Below are 20876 nucleotides of genomic sequence, written 5' to 3'. Positions count from 1 at the left end.
TATATATATATATATATATATATATATATATATATATATATATATATATATATGTGTATGCTTGGGAAATTCTCTTGCATCTTTTACATCGCATCAAAAGTTTAAAAATAGTTCTAATAGGAAAAAGATTACACACAGAAGGTTTTCGTCTTCCAGCTTGTAAGAACTGCATTAAGCACCACCAGATGTATAAATTCGAGTCTTATTCTATGTTTTACAATGAGTATGCGTCCAGTCCGTCGTTTCGGCCTCCAAATGTGATGGTAGTGTTTCAAGCACATTTTAATATATTTCAGTGGGCATGGAAAAATATCCTATTGGCATCACAGCGCATAAGATGTCCATATTTTCTAACTGCCGGGTCACGAACTATAGCAGAAGCGAACATAAAAAAAATACGACAAGTTATAAATGTAGAGCCTAAATATAATGCACTAAATAGTTTTAAATCCTATATGCCATGCAGACTATTGTCTTCTAATTATGTTGGTTATCCTAATTCGCATGTAATTATTTATGATAATTTAAATTCTCAGAAATCAGAAACAGTGACCTCTTCTCCTTGGACGTCCTGAGCACGATAGATTGGAAGATTTTGTGCATAATAATTGCTATGTTTCTTTGATAGATTGCGTATATAAATTTCGAATTTTTTAAAAATAGATTATTTTTGCTAATATATTGTGAGTATGTTACTTTTGGGAATATTTTTATATGGTTTTTTTTTATAAATTTTGAATATTTTTAATAAAAGGTATAGATTTAATTGCTCCTAAATTGTGTTTTTATTCCAACTTTGAGTTCTGATCAAATATTAGTCACGCCATGTATTTTTGTCCCTGATTTTATAAATTTTCGAAACTTCTCGTCATTGAGCAAGCTTCTAACAAGCAGACCAAAATATATGACATACACCAAAGATGCTAGATTTTGATGTCTGTGTATATAAAACATTACTTGGAATATATTACTTTTCTAGGCTGGGAAAAAAGATCATATATAAATTTTATTATAAAATTATTAGATCATATATGAAATACATTATGAAAATATGACGGTAATATATAAGTATATGAAGGAGGATACGTTAACTTGCAAAAGTTACTAAATATTTTCTGCTTTGTTCCGTGACAGTCTTGGAAGTTTTTTCTCTCCCAGATATGGCCAACGAAATACATAGACAAACGAGACAAGGACGGCAATCGATTGTTGGTTTTTATCAAACTAACCGTCCTGGTTCGCGCGAGTGATAGTATATCGATGGACATTTACATACAGAGATGTTATTTTACATTTTTGCACAGGAGATTTCCAAAGTCAACTCTGGATATGTCTATAGCTCCTGTAGATCTTTAAAATATAAATTAGCCAGCTAATAATGTATTATGTGTTAAGCCGAGACGTGAACCACTTAACATTTTTTTGTCAAGATTTGTACCAAAATGTTTTGAGTTTCCGTCAAGTAATAAGGAAAGTGATAAATAAAAGAAACTATAGAATAAATTTAATAAGTTGATAATAAATTTCGTATATGTTATGCATGACACATTATTTGGTAATGGATATTCGTATGTTATATTTTCGAATATAATTCAGTTTGTTAATAATACACACGTGGCACTTAGGAAAATAAAAATTGTAAATATCTTCTCAGTGTCCTGTAACACGAATATATACATTGAAAATAGCTTGTATATAGCTTCACAGTGTCCTCGCAACAATTATTAATTATATCCAAGAACTGTACGAAGACCACTAATTATTAAATTTCTTTGCTAAGCTACCATATTTTACGTACGCATAATTTCTAAATTAAATTTACAATAAAGTATTCTTTATCCTCAGGGAAATATATCCTTATGGCCTTTTTCACGAATTTTTTGAAAGACCTGTTGTATTATTCGTGATCTCTCGATCGTATTGATTATAATCGTATTGATTTCTTCCATCCAAACGTTTGTCACGTTTGCAAAAAGACGAATAATAGTGCTTTGTTATTATGTAGTAACTGTTACATGATCTCATACTGCTCCGATGTACATCTAATAATAGATCTGTCCCAACACGAGAAGTTTTGCCGTTATCTAAAAACATACACAATAGTTGAAAATATGTGATAGGTGCTACATGATCTCTTACTGCTCCGATTTACATTTAGATTATATTTAGATTAAAGCTACCATAAGAAATTCTGCAGTTCCATAAAAAAATACGCAATAAATAAGAACGGCACGAAATGGCGCTCTGTTCGTTTTTCCAAGCCTTAGTGGATTCGATCAAGATATGCATTTTTGCGTGAAATAACTGAGCAGTTCTCATTTAAACTAGCGTTGCACGAAATCCAGATGATCATTTTTGCAAAATCATATTATTTATGCTATTAATAAGATTTTTTGCATTCCTGTCAAACGTGCTATTCTGAAAATTATTGTGTTAAGTACGAAACTTTTCAGATCATCATTCATCAAAATGCAACGCGTTGAAATTATATCTCAACTCAAGTATCCTAAACCTTCTCAGTTATCATGTACTTGGATATACAGTACCCATATTTCTGGAACTATATACTGAATTTCCTGATGACAAGAGACTCGTTGAAAATATGGAAAATTTTATTATGGGATATGTACATAATTATTATCATAAGAATATTCGACGCTGGATTTCTGTTGAATATCAACCTATATTTCGATTACATATCATGTTCGTTAACGCTGTATGATGGAATAAAGAAAGCCGGATTATTAGATACCTTAAACATAGAAGAATGCATTGTACACATAATATCAGAAGGTTTCGTTAAAAAACAATATATGCATGCTTGGGAAATTCTCTTGCATCTTTTATATCGCATCAAAAGTTTAAAAATAGTTCTGATAGGAAAAAGATTAGAAATAGGAGGTTTTTATAGCTTGTGAGAACTGTATTAGACGCAAGCAGAAGTATATATTCGAGTTATTCAATGTTTTACAACGAGTTTGTGTCCAGTCTGTCGTTTCGGCTTCCAAATGTGATTGTAGCGTTTCAAGCACATTTTAATGCATTTCCGTAGATATGGAAATATATTCTATTGGAATCACAGCTCATTAAATGTCTATATTTTCTAAATGCCGGATCGCGATTTATATCGGCAGTGAACATACAAAGCATACAAGAAGCTATAAATATAGAGCCTAAGTATAAAATGCACCAAATAATTTTAAATCCTATACACCATGCAGACTATTCCCAGTAAACACAAAGTAACAGTAACATAACATCAATGTTACAATTTCCTACTCAACAATGTAACTGTTATATAACGCGCATGTTATATAACAGTTACATTGTTGAGTAGGAAATTATAACATTGATGTTATGTTACTGTTACTTTGTGTTTACTGGATTGTTTTTTGATTATGTTGGTTATCGTAATTCGTATGTAATTATTGATGAGAATTTAAATTCTCAGAGATCAAAAACAGAGACATTTTCTCCTACGACGTCTTGAGTACGAAAGATTTTAAATTATTCTGCAATATGATTACTATGTTTTTTTGATAGATTGTGTATATAAATTTCGAATTTTTTTAAATAGATTATTCTTACTAATATATTGTGAATGTGTTACTTTTAGAAATATTTTCATATGATTTTCTTTATAAATTATGAATATTTTTAATAAAAGGTTTATATATTTAATTGCTCCTTGTTGTCTTTACTGAACTAACTTGACGTAACCTGCCTGCTTATAGGCGTCAGATGTGTCTTAAAAGCAGAAAATGCGTGTCTTTAAATGATTTATAACATATTCAAGAGCCGTCCATTAAAGTCATCGAGAGAAACTTACAAACTTTCCCTCGCGAGACTTAATTAGTCACGAGAAATAAGGATGAATCGATATGGAGTATATTATCGAAGACTACTTAATGGCTAAGCTAAGTGATTAGAATGAAAATGATCGGTTGTAATGATAAGGATAATTTAGCGACATGTAGTTTATCAGTGTCTGTTATTGCTACGCGAACTTGTCGATAAAGTAGACTTTTTCTAAATTTAGGAAACATGTCGAGACGAACTGAACAGCCTTCGCGAAGCGCGCGACTCGGTGGACGCCCCTTAGATGTGTAAAAGATTGCAAGAAATATTTACTTGCATACTATATACGGATGCGAATGTGTGGATCACTTTACTGACCGGTAATGAGAGTTATATTTTAGCGTAAATTAAAGTGACAGGTATTGTAATAAACCAAACGGAAGAGCCATTGTTTTATATTACGCTCTCTCGCTCTATTGTGTAATAATTGTTTTATATATATACACATATATAATATATAATAATGTTGACTGGTTCGAGAGACTCTCCAATCGAACTCCCGTCACTCCCGCGACAATATAACTGTTTCTTTTCCTAGATAAGAAACATAAGGGAGATGACGCTTAGCGAAAAAGAAAAAAAAACTGTATCCCACTTCTTTCATTAGATATTAATAGATGGTAAATGATGATTGTGGTTTAATTGTGCATTCGATCATTGCTGCTTTCTTAGTTATTGAGTCGTACTCCATAAAAAAGAGAAAGCTCGAAAGACTAAGAATTTTTTACTATTACTAATACTTACATTTTTCTTGAGCACACACGTACGCACACGCACACACTCACACACACACGCACACGCACGCACACGCAGGCACACACTTTGTAGCTGCTGAGTGATGGCGAAGCATTTACGTCATATCATATAAATATTGTAGAACTTTTATAATATTCATTATTTTTTGTCACACACAAAAACTTAACAAAATTTTGCAGTCACAAATAAATAGATAGAACCAAACTATACCTTCCTATCTTTTGCAATTTTATCTGCACAATAAAAGCGCGATATGTTAGTGTTGGATGATTCATGTTTTAAAAACGATATTAAAAGAATTTCTAAAGATTTGCGTATTTCGTCTTGTTTCAGGCAAGTATCGTTTAAACTACCGTATCAATCTTTTTAATAATGATAGTTTAAAATCTTATTTTTTTTGTTCTTTCTTTATTTTTTTATTCCTTTACTTTTTATTCCCTGTTAAAATATAAATTTAATAAACTGTTAAAGAACTCCGTACATATTTATGCGCGACACATTATTTGGTAACAGTTATTCGTACGTCGTTATATTTTCGAACATAACTCAGTTTGTCAACAATATACATATAGCATTTAGAAAAATAAATATTGTAAATATCTTCTCAGTGTCCTTTAACACGAAGATATACATCGAAAATAGCTTGTAAGAAGCTCGGAACAATAGCGTCCTCGGAAAAATTATCAGTTATATCCGAGAACTGTGCGAAGACAGCTACCTAATTTTTCTGCTAAGGTACCATATTTCACGTACGCATAATTTCCAAATTTACAATAAAGTATTCGTTATCTCATTCGTTATTCAGGGAAACAAAATATATCCTTATAGCCATTTTCATGAATTTTTTGCAAGGTTGGTGCATCCGTGGTCTTTTGGAGGAATTGCAGGAACGCGATAGTCGGTTGGCATTATTGCGAATACTCAATCTTATGATCAATAAAATACGATAAACAAATACAATCCGATGCACGAAGGGTGTTATTTCGAGTTACCGTGTGAGATACAGCTGAAGCGAGCTGTGATTAACGTGAAATTTATAGACTATGCGTGTTTCGCGTGGACGATGATCCACCGCTCTACATCCAGTCGATAGATATACAAGATCGCACATCATCGTATCTCCACTACACTGCACGAGCGTACTCAATCTTCAAGACATTGAGTTTCTCATGAAAATTAACCAAATAATAAGATTTGAACGATTAAGAAAAGAACGAAGCGTCTATCACATTGTTCCGATACGTCTCAACGACAGGAAGAAGAAAAACACGTCAACTTACTACACATTTTGAATCTTCGAGACCACAACGCGGGACATTTTGCCTGGATCAAGAACTTATCCTGGCTCGCAGTTGAGCAAGAAAATACATTTGCGATTGGTAAGTACATTTCATGAATTCAATATATCAGAAGTATGCAATAAGACGATAGTAAATAAAAATTGCAACGTTTGTAGGTATCTACACTACTTCCATTTCAACAAGAAGCTAGAGAGTTACACAACAAATTGCCAAAAATTGAATGACTGTGCCATCATTCTGCCGACTGTTGACAACAAGTGGCTAAGCTTTAGCAGGAAGAAGCGAATTCCATTTGTAGTGTACGCTGACCTGGAGTATACGCTGGAGAAGACTGCAAAGAATGGGGAGGGTCACAAATCGCACACGTATCAGCATCACAAGGTATTTAGCATAGCGTACTACTTGTATTGCTCGTACGATTCATTATCATATTTTCGGAGCCGTCACGATGCTGATTGCTTTTCATGGTTCATCGAACAACTCGAGGTGTTAGCGCACCGCGTAAAAGTAATTTTATCCACCAATGTCCCCATAGAAACTTTGTCGAAAGAACAATGGGCGCTATTTTGTAATGCGACGCATTGTCATGTGTGCGAGAAATCATTCGTGGCGGAGGATACGCGCGTACGCGATCAATGGCCGCGTTCAGCAGAGAAAGCTGCTTTGCAACTGTTGTAAAATTCGTCAATCTGATTGGTATATGCTCTTGGATTCAACCAAAATTAAGAGCATACTCCAATCAGATTCACGAATTTTACAACAGTTGCAAAGCAACTTTCTCTGCTGAACGCAGCCATTATTATTTTACCGAACGTTTCAGTATTAAAAATACTGGATAATAAGTAATTATCAATGATTCTTAGTATGATATTTTTATAAGGGTACCTATTACCAAGGAAAAGTACAATGAAAAAAAGTACAAAAAATACGTGTCTAATGTTTTTCGATATACTACATGTGTACAAAGTTTCAAAAAGATCGGCGTGTGGTACTTAGGTAGTGTTACACGTAAGTTGCACAAAGTATATACAGTATTCGAAATGAAAATCGCTCTAATAGTCCATACGACGATAAGCGATATATTGTATCAACCGATACGTTACCATGGGGACATTATCGTATACCACTATATATAAAACATAGAGAAAAGTAGCTAAAAGCGACATAGACCTCCTAAAGCGACACACTTCTATATCTCATATATGAAATGTTGTATTTTATTGAAACTATTATAAACGTAATTTGTTTTACCAGTAAAGTCATGAAAAAGTTATACTTGGTATATTTCTTGTTCTTTTATGTGCTAAATTAGCAAATATTGAGTTTTAGAAATTCGCAAGTTTTATTTCTATGATTTTTATTGGCGAATTACGTAGACTAAACATCGATAATTATCTTTTTGTTCAACATTAAGTTCTTGTAGACGCATTTAGCTTTTGTACAAATATTTTTTGAATATTTTAATCTTTATCACTTTTTTACTGTGTAACTTGAAAAATTTTATGAGAATGTGTTTTAAAGTGACATACCTATAGTATGCGGTAGTTACGATAGTCTGTGACTAACATAACCTGATTCTATCCAGTAAACATGCATGTCTAAAAGATGTCGAAAAGATATCTAAAAGATATCTTATGCAACATTTTGTTGCATAAGACGTCTTTTAGATATCTTTTCGACATCTTTTAGACATGCATGTTTACTGGGTAATCTCATATTGTGAAGTGACATGTGATGTATATGAATTTACTCTGCTGCAATAATGTAAATGTAAATAATTTTCAGTAATTATTTATAATTATATACATCAGTGAACACTAACTAACATAAATATTGCTTTTAAATAAAATGAATATTATTCAACTATTAAACGAACTATTTATTATCAAATATTATATTATATGCAACATGTTATATAACTTCCAATAGGTATGTCGCTTTTGGTACCTATTTTATTTGAACTTTATTTTCGTGCGTTTTAAAAAAACATTTTTTGTTTTAAGTCTAGAAACAATTTCAGTAAAAATATGATATTATCTGATAGAGGATACTTTCAACTACATGTATATATATATTTACATTTATATTTTGAGCTTTACATTAAGACATAACCTTCAAAAACAAAATGATATGCCGTTTTTGGTGCCTTAAAGCTTGATCTATAATGTGTTATTTGCTTCCTGTTACTTTTTCTTTATCTCTTTCTGACTCAAGCCTTAAACCTTAAACTAAAAAAAGACAGAAAACAAGAAACAGGAAGCAAAGAACACATTGTAGATCAGGCTTTACTCTATATATTAAAACATGTGTACCCGGCTAAATTAAGACATATATTAGGTTAGGATATAATAATGTCGAATGCGATAATAAATACATTACTTTTTATATAAAATAGAACTTCGATAGCAGTTTGCGATTGATGTGCGATTGTTAATAAAGATTCAAATGTATTACAACAATTGTTTATTGATTATTTTAATAAAATATAAAATGCATTTTACAATATATTATCCTTTTGTATCCATGAGTTGTAGGAATTGCTAAATCCCAACCATTTCACGTAAACCTTGTCATCTTCTCTGCGCAATATTTTTTCCACCAGGTATACATCAGGATTGTTAACATGCAGTTCACGTTCGTAGAATCCTCCGGCGACAGGCTGTCCACGAAAATCCTTGAGCAAATGAATTACGGGTTAGTTGCCTGTACTTTGGCAATGGTGAATATTTCAGTTGTCCGGTTCGGCGTGTAACTCTTCTGGAAGACAGTCTTGAATTTGCTAACACATACATGGTTGCCCACTTTGAATTAATGTTATGTTTTTTTACTAGTTTCTGAACATCTACGTTGTAAAACTTTTCCTTCATCGGTTTGCAAATTTTTCGGACATCTTTCATCGAATTATCTTGGCTTCAGCTACCTCCTTTCCGCTCTTGCTCTTTAGCGGTACAGCCTACGCATATTTGCTCAACACATCGATAACGGTGAGTATGTAATGATAGCTGCTGTCGAATCTCGAATAAGGACGCATCTTTACCATATCGGCTTGCCACAGATCATCGTATCCGCGCATTATGACGCGCCTACGGGGAAAATTTTTTCTCGCTGGAGCGTGCAACTCCTCCATCAACCGCCGCTTTTCAGAGTGTTTCTTCTTTTCGTCAGTTTTACTTTTGTTGATCTTTTTTCCCATTATATGGAGTATCGTTTTGAGAATTGTCACCTATATTACACCTCACACACACACTTTTCCTCCACCCAATCTTTGAAAAAAAGTATCTATGTAGATATGCAATAATTTCGTATCTCGTAGGTATATCGCTGATATATCATAGGTGTGTTCGATAAGTATACGATAAGCTCGAAAGCATACGATAGTGGATGTTTAAAGATAAATTTTTATCGGGGCTGCATAGTTTCGGAGGGGGTAAACTCTACTACTTGAAAAGATTTGTCTTCCTCAAAACGTCTCTCGAACTCTTTCTGGAATATTCGAGAATATTCTATAAGGTGGCGGCGCGGACGGATGGCACGAGCCGGAGAGGGGGAAAAGGCCGTCGAAAATCTACCGCGAGCGAAACGCGGAGAGGGGAGGATCGTAGGATCGATAAAAATGATCAATTATGTCGGTAAAAAAAATTATGTTAAAAAATATGCCGGTAAAAATAAATGATCAATTATGTCGGTAAAGGAAATTACGTCGGTAAAAATTATGTTAAAAAATATGTCGATAAAAATTATGTTAATAAATATGCCGGTAAAAATATCGGTAAAAAATATGCCGGTAAAATACCGTTGGTAACCCCCTTCACCGCGTGACGTTATACCCCTCGCTCTAGGTATCCCTAGGTTTTGAGTTTCCGTCAAGTAATAAGTATAAAATAAAGTATATATAGAATAAATTTAATAAATATAGAATAAATAATAATATAATAAATATTAATAATAGATTAAATTTAATAAATTGTTAAAGAACTCCGTATATATTTATGCGCGACACGCGCATTTATTAATATTTATTTGGTAACGGATATTTGTAAATTCTTATACTTTCGAATATAATTCAGTTTGTCAACAATACACATATGTCACTGAGGAAAATAAATATTGTAAATACTTTCTCAATGTTCTATAACACGAATATATATATCGAGAGTAGCTTGTAAGTAGCTTCCCGGTGTCCTCGGAACAATTATCAGTTATATCTGAGAACTGTGCGCAGACAACTAACCATCTAATTTCTCTGCTAAGGTACCATATTTTACGTATGCATAATTTTTAAATTGAAATTATAATAAAGTATTCGTTATCTTAAGGGAAACAAAATATATCCTTATGGCCATTGTCACGGATCATTTGGAACCCTTGACGTATCATTCGTGGCTGCCCCATCGTATTAATTATAACGATTTCTTTCATCCAAACATTTGTCACTTTTGCAAGAAGACGAATAATGATGACTTGATATTATGTAATAACTGCTACATGATCTCTTATTGCTCCGATGAACATCTATTAACTGATCAGCCTCTACACGAGGTGTTCTGCAGTTACCTAAAAACATACACATTAATTAAATACGGCCACAAATGGCGCTCTTTTCGTTTTTCTGAGCCTCAATGGATTCAGTCAAGATATGAATTTTTGTGCGAAATAACTAAGCAGTTTATTGATCTAACGCTGCACGAAATCAATATCATTATTTTCGCAAAATCATGTTATTTGTGCCATCAACAAGAATTTTTATATTACTGTCATACGTGCTATTCTGAAAATTATTGTGCTGAGCATGTACATAACTTTTCAAATCATCACTCATCAAAATGCGAGGCGTTGAAATTATATCTCAACTTAAATATAAAAAATATCTATTTTAATATGTACCAATTTATTCGGATATGCACTGAATTTCCTGATGACGAGAAACGTGTTGAAAACATGGAAAATTTTGTTATGGGATATGCACAAAACTCTCATCATACGAATATTCGAGAGTGGATTTATAGTGAATACATATATTCCGATTATGCATCACGATCGTTAACGTTGTATGACGGAATAAAGAAAGCCGGATTATTAGATACTTTAGACGTAGAGGAATGCGTTTTACACATAATATCAGGAGGTTTCGTTCAGAAAAAGTATGTGTATGCTTGGGAAATTCTCTTGCATCTTTTACATCGCATCAAAAATTTAAAAGTAGTACTAATAGGAAAAAGATTAGAAGTAGGACGTTTTAATGTTCTACCTTGTATGAACTGCATAAAGCGCTCCCTGATGTTTACATTCGAAATTTATTCTTTGTTTTACGACGAGTTTATGTTAAGTCCGGCATTTCATCCTCCAAATATAATTATAGCATTTCAAGCAGATTTTAAGGCATTGCCGTGGACATGGAAAAATACTCTATTGGTATCACAGCGCATTAAATGTCCATATTTTCTAACTGCCGCGTCACAAACTATAGCGGAAGCGAACATACAAATCATACAAGAATCTATAAATGTAGAGCCTAAATATAATGCACCAAATAATTTTAAATCCTATGTACCATGCAGACTATTGTCTTCTGATTATATTGGTTATCCTAATTCGCATGTAATTATTTATGAGAGTTTAAATTCTCAAAGATCAGAAACAGATACATCTTCTCCTTCGACATCCTAGATACGAAAGATTTGAAGTTCTGGTGCAATATGATTGCTATGTTTCTTTGATAGATTGCGTATGTCAATTTCGAATATTTTTAAATAGATTATTCTTGCTAATATAATGTGAGTGTGTTACTTATGGAATTTTTTCATGTGGTTTTCTTTATAAATTATGAATATTTTTAATAAAAGGTTTATTCATTTAATTGCTCTTAAATTGCTTTTTATTTCAACTTTGAGTTTTGGTTAAATACTAATAACGCCATGTGTTTTTTGTCCCCGAATTATGAATTTTCTTGAAATTAAGCAAGCTTAAGTAGACAGAAATATGTATAATATATACCAAAGATGCTAGGTTTTGATGTCTATGTATATAAAATATTACTTTGAATATGTTATTTTTCCTGGGCTGGGAAAAAGATCATATATGACTTTTGTTATAAAATCATCAAATTATATATGAAATATATCATATATGAAATATATTAATAGCATGTGATATACAAGTCTATGCAGCAGGATACGTTAACTTGCAAAAATTATTAAATATTTTCCGCTATGTTTCCTGGAGTTTTGAAAGTTTTTTCTCTCCGAGATATGACCAACGAAATACATAGGCAAATGAGACGAGGATGGTAATCGATTGTTGGTCTTTACCTAACTAACTTGACATAACTTTTCTGCTTATGGTTCGCGCGAGTGATTGTGTATGGTGTATGTATCGATATACATACATTTACATACAGAGGTGTTATTTTACACTTTTGCACAGGAGGCTTCCAAAATCAACTCTGGATATGTCTGCGGCTCCTGCAAACCTTTAAAGTATAAATCAGCCAGGTAATGATATATGTGATACATGTGATGAGCCGAGACGTAAACCATTTAAAATTTGTTCGTCATATTTTGTATCGAAATGTTTTGAGTCTTCGTCAAGTGATATATATGAAATAAAGCATAAAATTTAATAAATTGTTAAAAAACCCCATATATATGTTTGTGCGTGACACATTATTTGATAACGAATATTCGTATATTTTTGAATATAATTCAATTTGTCAACAATATGGCACTTAGGAAAATATTGTAAATACCTTTTCAATGTATTATAATACGAATTATACATCGAAAATAACTTGTAAATAGCTTCCCAGTTTCCTCGGAACAATTACCAGTTATACATATATCTGAAGACTGTGCTAAGACAACTAACTATCTAATTTCTCTGTTAATGTACCATATTTCACGTACGCATAATTTCTAAATTGAATTTGCAATAAAGTATTCGTTATCTTCAAGGGAACAAAATGTATCCTTATAGTCATTTTCACGAATTTTTTGCAAGGGTTGGTACATTGTCTGTGGTCGCCCGATCCTACTGATTATAACGTTTCTAATTTTTTATAATCTTTCATCCAAACGTTTGCCACGTTTGCAAGAATGATGGTGATTTGAAATTATGTAATAACTGCTACATGATTTGTTACTGCCGATTTACACTTATTAATGGATCAGTTGCAATACCAGAAGTTCTGCAGTTACCTAAAAACGTACATAGTAGTTAAGGACGACATGGCGCCCTGTGGGTTTTTCCACGCGTCAATGGATTTGGTCAAGATATGAATTTTGCGCAAAATGACTGAAGAGTTCTCATATAATCTAGCACGAAATCCAGATGATCATTTTCGCAAAATCGTGTTATTTGTGCCATCGACAAATTAATTTGTAGACAAATTAATTTGTAGACCAAAAGTGCTTTATTGAAAATTATTGTGTTGAGCATGTACGATACTTTTCAGCTCATCACTCATCAAAATGCAAGGCATTCAAATTATATCTCAACTCAAATATTTTAAATCGCAATTTTCTCAATTTGCTCGAACATTCTTTGAATTTCCTGATGATGAGAGACCTGTTGAAGACATGGAAAATTTTATTATGGGATATGTACACGACTATCATCATAGGAATATTCGAGCGTGGACTTCTGGTGAATATATATATTCCGATTACACATCACGACCGTGTAAGATGGAATGAAGAAAGCCGAATTATTATATGTAGATATTCTAAACGTAGAAGAATGCGTTGTACACATAATATCTATAGGTTTCGTTGAAAAAAAGTATGTTTATGCTTGGGAAATTCTCTTGCATCTTTTACATCGCATCAAGCGTTTAAAAATAGTACTAATAGAAAGAAGATTAGAAATCGAAGGTTGTAGTTTTCCAACTTGTATGAACTGCATTAGGCGCAAGCAGATGTTTAGATTCGAAACTTATTCTATATTTTATAACCAGTATATGTCCAGTCCGATGTTTCAGCCTCCAAATGTGATTGTAGCGTTTCAAGCCCATTTTAATGCACTCACTTGGACATAGAAAAATATTCTATTGGCATCACAGCGCATAAAATGTCCATATTTTCTAACTGCGGGGTCACCAACTATAGCGGAAGCGAACATAATAAACATAGAAGTTATAAATGTAGAGCCTAAATATGATGCATTAAATAATTTTAAATCTTATATACCATGCAGAATATTGTCTGATGATTATGTTGGTTATTATAATTCTCATGTAATTATTTATGAGAATTTAAATTGTCGACATAATTAAACAGATGGAAATATTCTCCTTCGATGTCCTTGACATGAAAGATTTGAAGCTCTTGTACGATATGATTGCTGTTTCTTTGATGGATTGTGTGTATAAATTTCGAATATTTTTAAATAGATTCTTCTTATTAATATATTATAAGTATACGCTTTGAACACCCAAAATTTTGTAAAATTATTTAGTTTTATTGCGATCTTTCAGATGTCTCGAGCAGTGCGCCAACGTGCAAAGAGATTGTGCCACAGAGATTGCGCCATAAAAAATGCGCAATCGCCCGCGTCATAGATCTTCCGCCGGTCGTTAATTTTCTCAATTTTCTTTCTCGCGTGAGCTTGAATCGCGATTGTATTTCATAAAGTAGAGTTTCGTGCTTCGTTATTAAATAAAATTCTATATCGTGCGGCATCTGTGCGAAACGATCTAACGTGATTATATAAAATGCTCGCAAAATTAATTTCACGATCGTCGGAAAATTTTCAGGTTTCAATTTTTCACTTAGAGTTTCCTAACGCGGAATACAATAAAAACAATGCTAGTGAGCGTTGATCTCTCACGAAAAATGCGATGTACACAATATCATTTCTTGGTTTTCGGTGTTAAACAGATAAGTAACAGAGAAACGATTGACAGAAACGCGAATGCAATGGCTCTTATTCTCAACTTCCTTTTGTTGATAAAAGTGTCCCTTAAAAGTGACTTGTAGCCAATCAGAAGGCTTATGAGCTACTTTCACACGGGTGTTTTTATCGAAAAAAAAGAGAGCTTAGAATAAAGATCTCCGAAAATAAAGGCAAAATTGCATGTAGAAATGAATTTTCGTACACGAATTTTCGTTTTGCATATGTACAGCTTTCATTTTCAACTATTCATTTTTTACCACTCGTAGTTTGAGTGGCGTGATTAATATACGTTTAGATTTATTCACGTGTCGTAAATTATTTCTTCTCCCCAGAAGTGATTTCACCCCCATTGATATTTAATTTGTCGTCTTGTCAACGACAAACGCGTATGCACAAGAAGATATCTCCGAAGAGATAGTATACGACATAAAAAATTATAAAGTATAATAATCATATAGTTTATATAGAACATATATAGGATATATATAAAATATATATAGAGCATAAAACAATCATAACATATAGAGAGCATATAAATATGACATGTTAAAATATATTAGTTTAATGTATCATCAAGAAATAATCCGACGAGAAGCAAGCTTGCCGAGTCGAAATTTCAATTGGCCATTGTTATACAAGAATGATCCAATTTAAAAAATTATAAGTTTTTATCAATGGATACTCCATTCATATCTTTTTAAACTAAACAAAAAAAAATTCAACATGCTTATACATGCTTAAAATGAATTAAAAAACAGTTTTTTATTTTTTACTAGTCGCGTCTCTTTGCATATTTTTCTAAGGATTGAGCTAGTCAGTACTCTTAAAGAAATGGAAATTCTTGACTCGTTGAACTATTGCGAAAATCTCAAAGGTAAATTCTTGGTAGGATCATTCTTACGTAATTTCGGCGAATTGCAAATTCCAATTCTTACTTTACTTCACGTCGGATCTAATGTGATTTACGTCTACGTGCATGCAATCTAGGACATAAAAAATTATAAAGTATAATAATCACATAGTTTATATAGAACATATATAGGATATATATAAAATATATATATAGTATAAAACAATCATATACAACATATAGAGAGCATATAAATATGACATGTTAAAATATATTAGTTTAATGTATCATCAAGAAATAATCCGACGAGAAGCAAACTTGCCGAGTCAAAATTTCAATTGGCTATTGTTATGCAAGAATGATCCAATTAAAAAAATTATAAGTTTTTATCAATGGATACTCCATTCACATCTTTTTAAACTAAACAAAAACATTCAAGCATGTATAAGACTTGAATTTTTTTGTTTAGTTTACTACGTAAAGTGACGCTTTGTGTCTACTATATGAGCGTCTAAATTAAACGCTCACCATTGCGCGTTGTCCCATGATATCCAGGGTTCATCAGCCATCCCGTCGCTGCATCTGGCGCTGCAATGGTCCTCACGTCCCACGTCGCCTATCATACACTCCCGACCGCGGTAATCTAACGGAAGTTTTCCGATAAATCCCGTCTCTCTTGAGGGATATACTACGAGTTTCGAGTTGCGAATCGCATAAGAAATATCGCGAATTGCGTTTTCGAAAAAATGTCGTCCTTTCGGATAAACGAGTATGTAAACGACGATTCAGCAACGATCTGATCGAATTATGTATCGCTTTGATACACGCGCGACGCAAATCGAAATTAATTTGTGATATTTTTAATTATAGTCACATTGAGAGATTGTGTTCAAGGAAATCATTTTTTAATTAAATTCTGATGACGTTAGCTTGGATTTTTCCGTTTTGTGTAAATTTTCCTTTAAACTACATGGATTGAAAAATATTTAAGGTGGTAATAGTTATTGTCTCATCCTGTATATCAGCGAACCATTAACTATGTGATTGCCTGTAGATTTTTAACTAAATATTATAATAAATTAGAGCAAATATAATAAATTAGTTTGAGAAACATGAAACAATTTATACTAATTATAAAAGAATTTATGCTAACACTTCTCGTTATTAGAGAATAGTTTATATCAACGTTTATTACAAATATTTAATAATACATCAGTAATTATCACTGCCGCTGTGTGCCGTAGTCATTGAATTACTCCGAAGCACTAGCAACCTCGTAATTTAAGTACTCAAAGTCCTCAACCATTAGTAATAAAACTACTTAGCAATAGTAATTTATTATTGGTCGAAAAGTGATACATTTTCGTAAATGTTGTGAGTTGTATAATACTGCTAAATCTTGTCCTTTTTTTGTAACTTAAAATAATCTTGTCTGAGGATGCTTGGTACTAATTCACTAGCTTTCGTTCTAATCCACTCAGGAGGTACTAAAATACAGAATTGCTGGATGCTATGAGCCCAATATCCGGTACTATTGTTTATCTTTCCGAGAGTGGCGACAGCGTTCCTCGCGTAAGTTGTGGCGTCAGGTACGAAAAAACTGCTAGCCTGCGTTTTTCGATGAAATACAGATATATTAATATCAATTTTCATTATCATAAACTACTAGATAAAACTGTTGACAATTTATATTTTGATAACAAAACAAATATATAAGATATCTAACACAACGCGTACGTTCGCTCATGTACAAGTTTCAAGAATTCATGAAACTGAACAAAAAAGTCCTGAACTATTTTGCATATATAAACTGCGATAATTATTGAAATATTAATTAAAATTATAATAAGAGATTTTATTAAAATATTAATTATATTAAGAGATATTAATTTAAAGATAGATAATATCTTTAACTTAAAATTAAGGTATATTAATTTAAAGATATTAAGAGATATTAATTAATAAAAGAAAATCAGCGAATGTGTGAATGCGCGTGATGATGTGGGATGAGTTCTTTAAGAAAAATCTTATTCAACATATTTTTTTTTGGCAACGGAAATTATCTCTATTAACTTTCCTTATTTAACATTTCAAAAATTGTTGTAGTTGTTTGTAAAATAGTACAGGACATTTTCCGTTAAATTTAATGAGTTCTACTTGCACACGAGACGCTCCGTAAAAGATTAATGTGCAATTAATTGCCCATGGAGCTAATAGAGTAGAGAACAACATTTTATTTTGATTGTTTTATACAATTATAAGGTATCGATTGAAATAAAGATTGAAGCTTTTAATTTTAATTAATGTTTCAATCTCAACCTTTATTATTTTCTATATTATTTGTTTCGCAACGCATGAGAATTCGAAATAGGAGGAGAGAAATAATGGTTACGCGTACCTTGAATCTGTGACTGTAATTGTTCATTTTGGTGGTGACGAAAAGCGGGTAGAGATGTTGCACGGTTATACCGAATCGGGAGTACTCCATCCTGACCGCCTCGGAGAAGTTCTTCATGTATATCTTCGTGGCAGCGTACACCGTGAATAACGGCAGTGGCAACAAGCACGACGCTGAAGAGATGTTGACAATCGCGCCTCGTCCGCGTTGTTGCATTTGGCCGATAACCAGTCGTGTCATTAACGTAGTCGCACCTACATTAATGTTGATGATGTCCCACAAATCTTGCTCTGGCACTTCTCCGAGATACATAGGATAATCGTACATTTTGCCTACGTTGTTCACTTGAAACAAGAGAAAGATAATTCAAATTGGCGCTGAGAATTTTCGAGCGACCGAAAAATTCGAGCAGAGAGAGAGAGAGAGAGAGAGAGAGAGAGAGAGAGAGAGAGAGAGAGAGAGACAAAGAGAGAGAGAGAAAGATCTCAGGGATTTCAAATAAAATTTTGTTGAGATTTGGTAGTGTATCGCGAAAAGGACAAACTGAAGCTGAATAAACTGTGAGAGAAGAAATATGTAAAAGATAAAGAATATTTATTGAATCCTAATAACGGGTGGGTCTCCTAATAATGTATTTGCTTATTATTAACATACATATTTTTATACTGAGAAAAAGTTTTCTTTAAATAAGAAAATATTTTACTTCAAGAGTTGTATGACTTGTAGCATTATTGTACAGAGGTATGAAAATTATTAGAATAATTGTTATTTCTTTATTTATTTCTTCTAATTGCGCTCTTTTCAATAAATGTCTAATTTCAGGAAATATAATTTATTATTAATATCTTATAAGTTATCAATTATTATCAATTTCTTATAAGTTTAAAATGATTACAGATTTATATTACATATTGGATAACTAAATTGTATAAATATAATGACGGATATATCATATATTATATTAGGTTCTGTTGTAAGATATATTTTGTATAGTTATATATATATATATATATATATATATATATATATATATATATATATATTTTGTAAGATATATTTTGTAAAGTAAATTTTTTTATATAGGAAATAGCAGGTTACTTATACACATTGAGTAAAAATATTGCAAAGTTTATATTTGGAATAAAGTTTATTTTTGTCAAGTAATCCGTCATTATTTATATGATTTAGTCGTATGATATGTAATACAAACTTGTAATCATTTTAAATCTCTAAAGAATATCGAGAACAAATTGTAATATTTCCTAAAATTAGGTATTTATTGAAAAGAACAATTGAAGAAAATTAAAAAAGAAATAAATATTACTCTAATAATTTTCACGATTCTATAGAATAATATTTATAGAAAAAAAAAATATATAAGAAAAGAATCAGACTCAAATGTTTGATTACCTAATATACCGATGGGTATGTCTTGCAGTTGAAGTTTAATTTTATTGTAGATATTTTTTCCTTCGCTGAAATCCGCCACTATAATTTTCACTTCGATTTGCGGATTTATCTCCAGAATTTCACGCTTCGTATTTTCGAGCTTCTCCATATTTCTGCTGATTAGAATCAAGTTCAAGTCTCTCCTTGCTAATTCTATTGCATAAGCTTTCCCGATGCCGTCGGTCGAGCCAGTGACAACTGAAATGTTTACAACATTTCAGCACATTTCAACATTTATTTATACTACGAGATATCGCAAAAATAATGATTTAAGAGAGCGTTGTCAGCGTTAGTATTATTGACCAAAAGGAGCTCAAATATTGAGCTTTATCAACAGTCCATAAACGATAAGAAAACAAAAAGGAACAAAAAGGGAAAAGAAGGAAACACTGAAATAATGACAAAGATCTTACTCGCCCATTCGCCGAACGTTGTCCGAAAGTCGATCTGCTTCCTGTCGAATATCGGCGTGAAAACTTCCCACAAGATGCCCAGAATAATACCTATAGGCTCCGAGAGAATCCATAAAGCGATCAGACTGACCAGTACCCAAAATACTATTAGTAGCCACATCTTGCTATGTTTCTTGCAATCTTGTCACGATCACCTTCAATTCGAGAGACAACATTGGAATGTAATTATTATGAAAAACGATCTCTGCGTTTTTATTTCATATTTTTTCTTTATTATTGTAACGTCCCTCGTACCCGAGACAAATAATGCTTATTTTCTTATATTGCTCAATTAATTATCATGTCAGATGATTGTAGAAACGGATGGACAGAAAATCAACAGTCAAAAGTGAGTTTAAATATTGTCCGATACATGTTCGTCGATATATCGATCGATAGTGAATTTTGTAAACAATTAGCTGCAGGTTTAATGTGATTCAATTTGAGCGTATATTGATGTAGATTTTTAAAAATGAATAGATTTTTGTAAAAATGAATAGATATATAATGATAATTATTAGCATAATTATAACATCCGTTGTATGGAGATAAAATTTATCAAATTTAGTACGGGTTTCCTTTATCATTTCACAAACAACCACGTGAAATTTTGAGTTCTTAACCTTTCACTTATTAACATCTAAATTGCACAAGTAGACTCAGCATTAACCAGTAAGTTGATTGTGACGAATATATATGTTCAAGAGGTTTTCGCTGAATAAGAAATTACTGTTAAAATCGATAAATTCAAAATAGCTGATCCAATATAGCGGATAATAGGATGAAAATATGAAAGAAAAAAAATAATTTTTATTTCTTTTACTAAATCTTAATTCGTATAAATTTTTTTAAAAGGACATTGACTGTGAATCTGATCTGTAAATAATCAAACTGAAAATGATGGATTTAAAGTGGCAAACTAA

At 32.1% G+C, this 20876-nt stretch overlaps 2 protein-coding genes and 2 long non-coding RNA genes across 10 annotated transcripts in view; 2 read left to right on the top strand and 2 right to left on the bottom strand.

Annotated features, from left to right (window-relative positions):
• Positions 1–1499: 1499 nt before the first annotated feature.
• On the bottom strand, positions 1500–3268 carry LOC116849040. Of its 2 annotated transcripts, none has more exons than XR_004379059.1 (4): positions 2972–3268; positions 2547–2752; positions 2181–2418; positions 1500–2084 (listed from the first exon to the last, which is right to left on the bottom strand). It is a non-coding gene; the product is annotated as an uncharacterized LOC116849040 (long non-coding RNA). The 2 variants fall into 2 exon arrangements; XR_004379060.1 differs by having other exon boundaries at positions 2181–2413.
• An 85-nt stretch (positions 3269–3353) lies between these two features.
• Positions 3354–6588, top strand: LOC116849041. 2 transcript variants are annotated; one of them, XR_004379062.1, is made up of 3 exons: positions 3355–5349; positions 5467–5993; positions 6071–6588. It is a non-coding gene; the product is annotated as an uncharacterized LOC116849041 (long non-coding RNA). The 2 variants fall into 2 exon arrangements; XR_004379061.1 differs by having other exon boundaries at positions 3354–5993.
• A 3474-nt stretch (positions 6589–10062) lies between these two features.
• LOC116849062 (carbohydrate sulfotransferase 11-like) overlaps positions 10063–20876 on the top strand; it is a 55371-nt gene continuing 44557 nt past the window's right edge. The window contains exons 1-2 of one of the 3 annotated variants that reach the window (XM_032825840.1): positions 10063–10166; positions 10232–11783. In XM_032825840.1, the coding sequence (XP_032681731.1) occupies positions 10251–11582 (1332 nt within the window). In that variant the 5' untranslated portion in view covers positions 10063–10166; positions 10232–10250 and the 3' untranslated portion in view covers positions 11583–11783. Of the gene's footprint in view, positions 10167–10215; positions 11784–20876 lie in introns of those variants that run through there. The other 2 variants (XM_032825842.1, XM_032825845.1) reach the window with 2 other exon arrangements.
• Positions 16825–20876, bottom strand: part of LOC116849064 (inactive hydroxysteroid dehydrogenase-like protein 1) — a 40270-nt gene continuing 36218 nt past the window's right edge. For all 3 annotated transcript variants that reach the window (XM_032825849.1, XM_032825850.1, XM_032825848.1), the window contains exons 2-5: positions 19915–20108; positions 19463–19699; positions 18053–18396; positions 16825–17262 (exon numbers count right to left, since the gene is read on the bottom strand). In XM_032825849.1, the coding sequence (XP_032681740.1) occupies positions 17047–17262; positions 18053–18396; positions 19463–19699; positions 19915–20074 (957 nt within the window). In that variant the 5' untranslated portion in view covers positions 20075–20108 and the 3' untranslated portion in view covers positions 16825–17046. The remainder of the gene's footprint in view (positions 17263–18052; positions 18397–19462; positions 19700–19914; positions 20109–20876) is intronic.

Source organism: Odontomachus brunneus, unplaced genomic scaffold, assembly GCF_010583005.1.
Source record: "Odontomachus brunneus isolate Ranch 3 - 2012 unplaced genomic scaffold, Obru_v1 Obru_scaffold_104, whole genome shotgun sequence".
NCBI classification, from domain to species: Eukaryota; Metazoa; Arthropoda; class Insecta; order Hymenoptera; family Formicidae; genus Odontomachus; species Odontomachus brunneus.
Note: the sequence above shows the minus strand (reverse complement) of the source record. Positions and strands in the feature narration are given on the sequence as shown.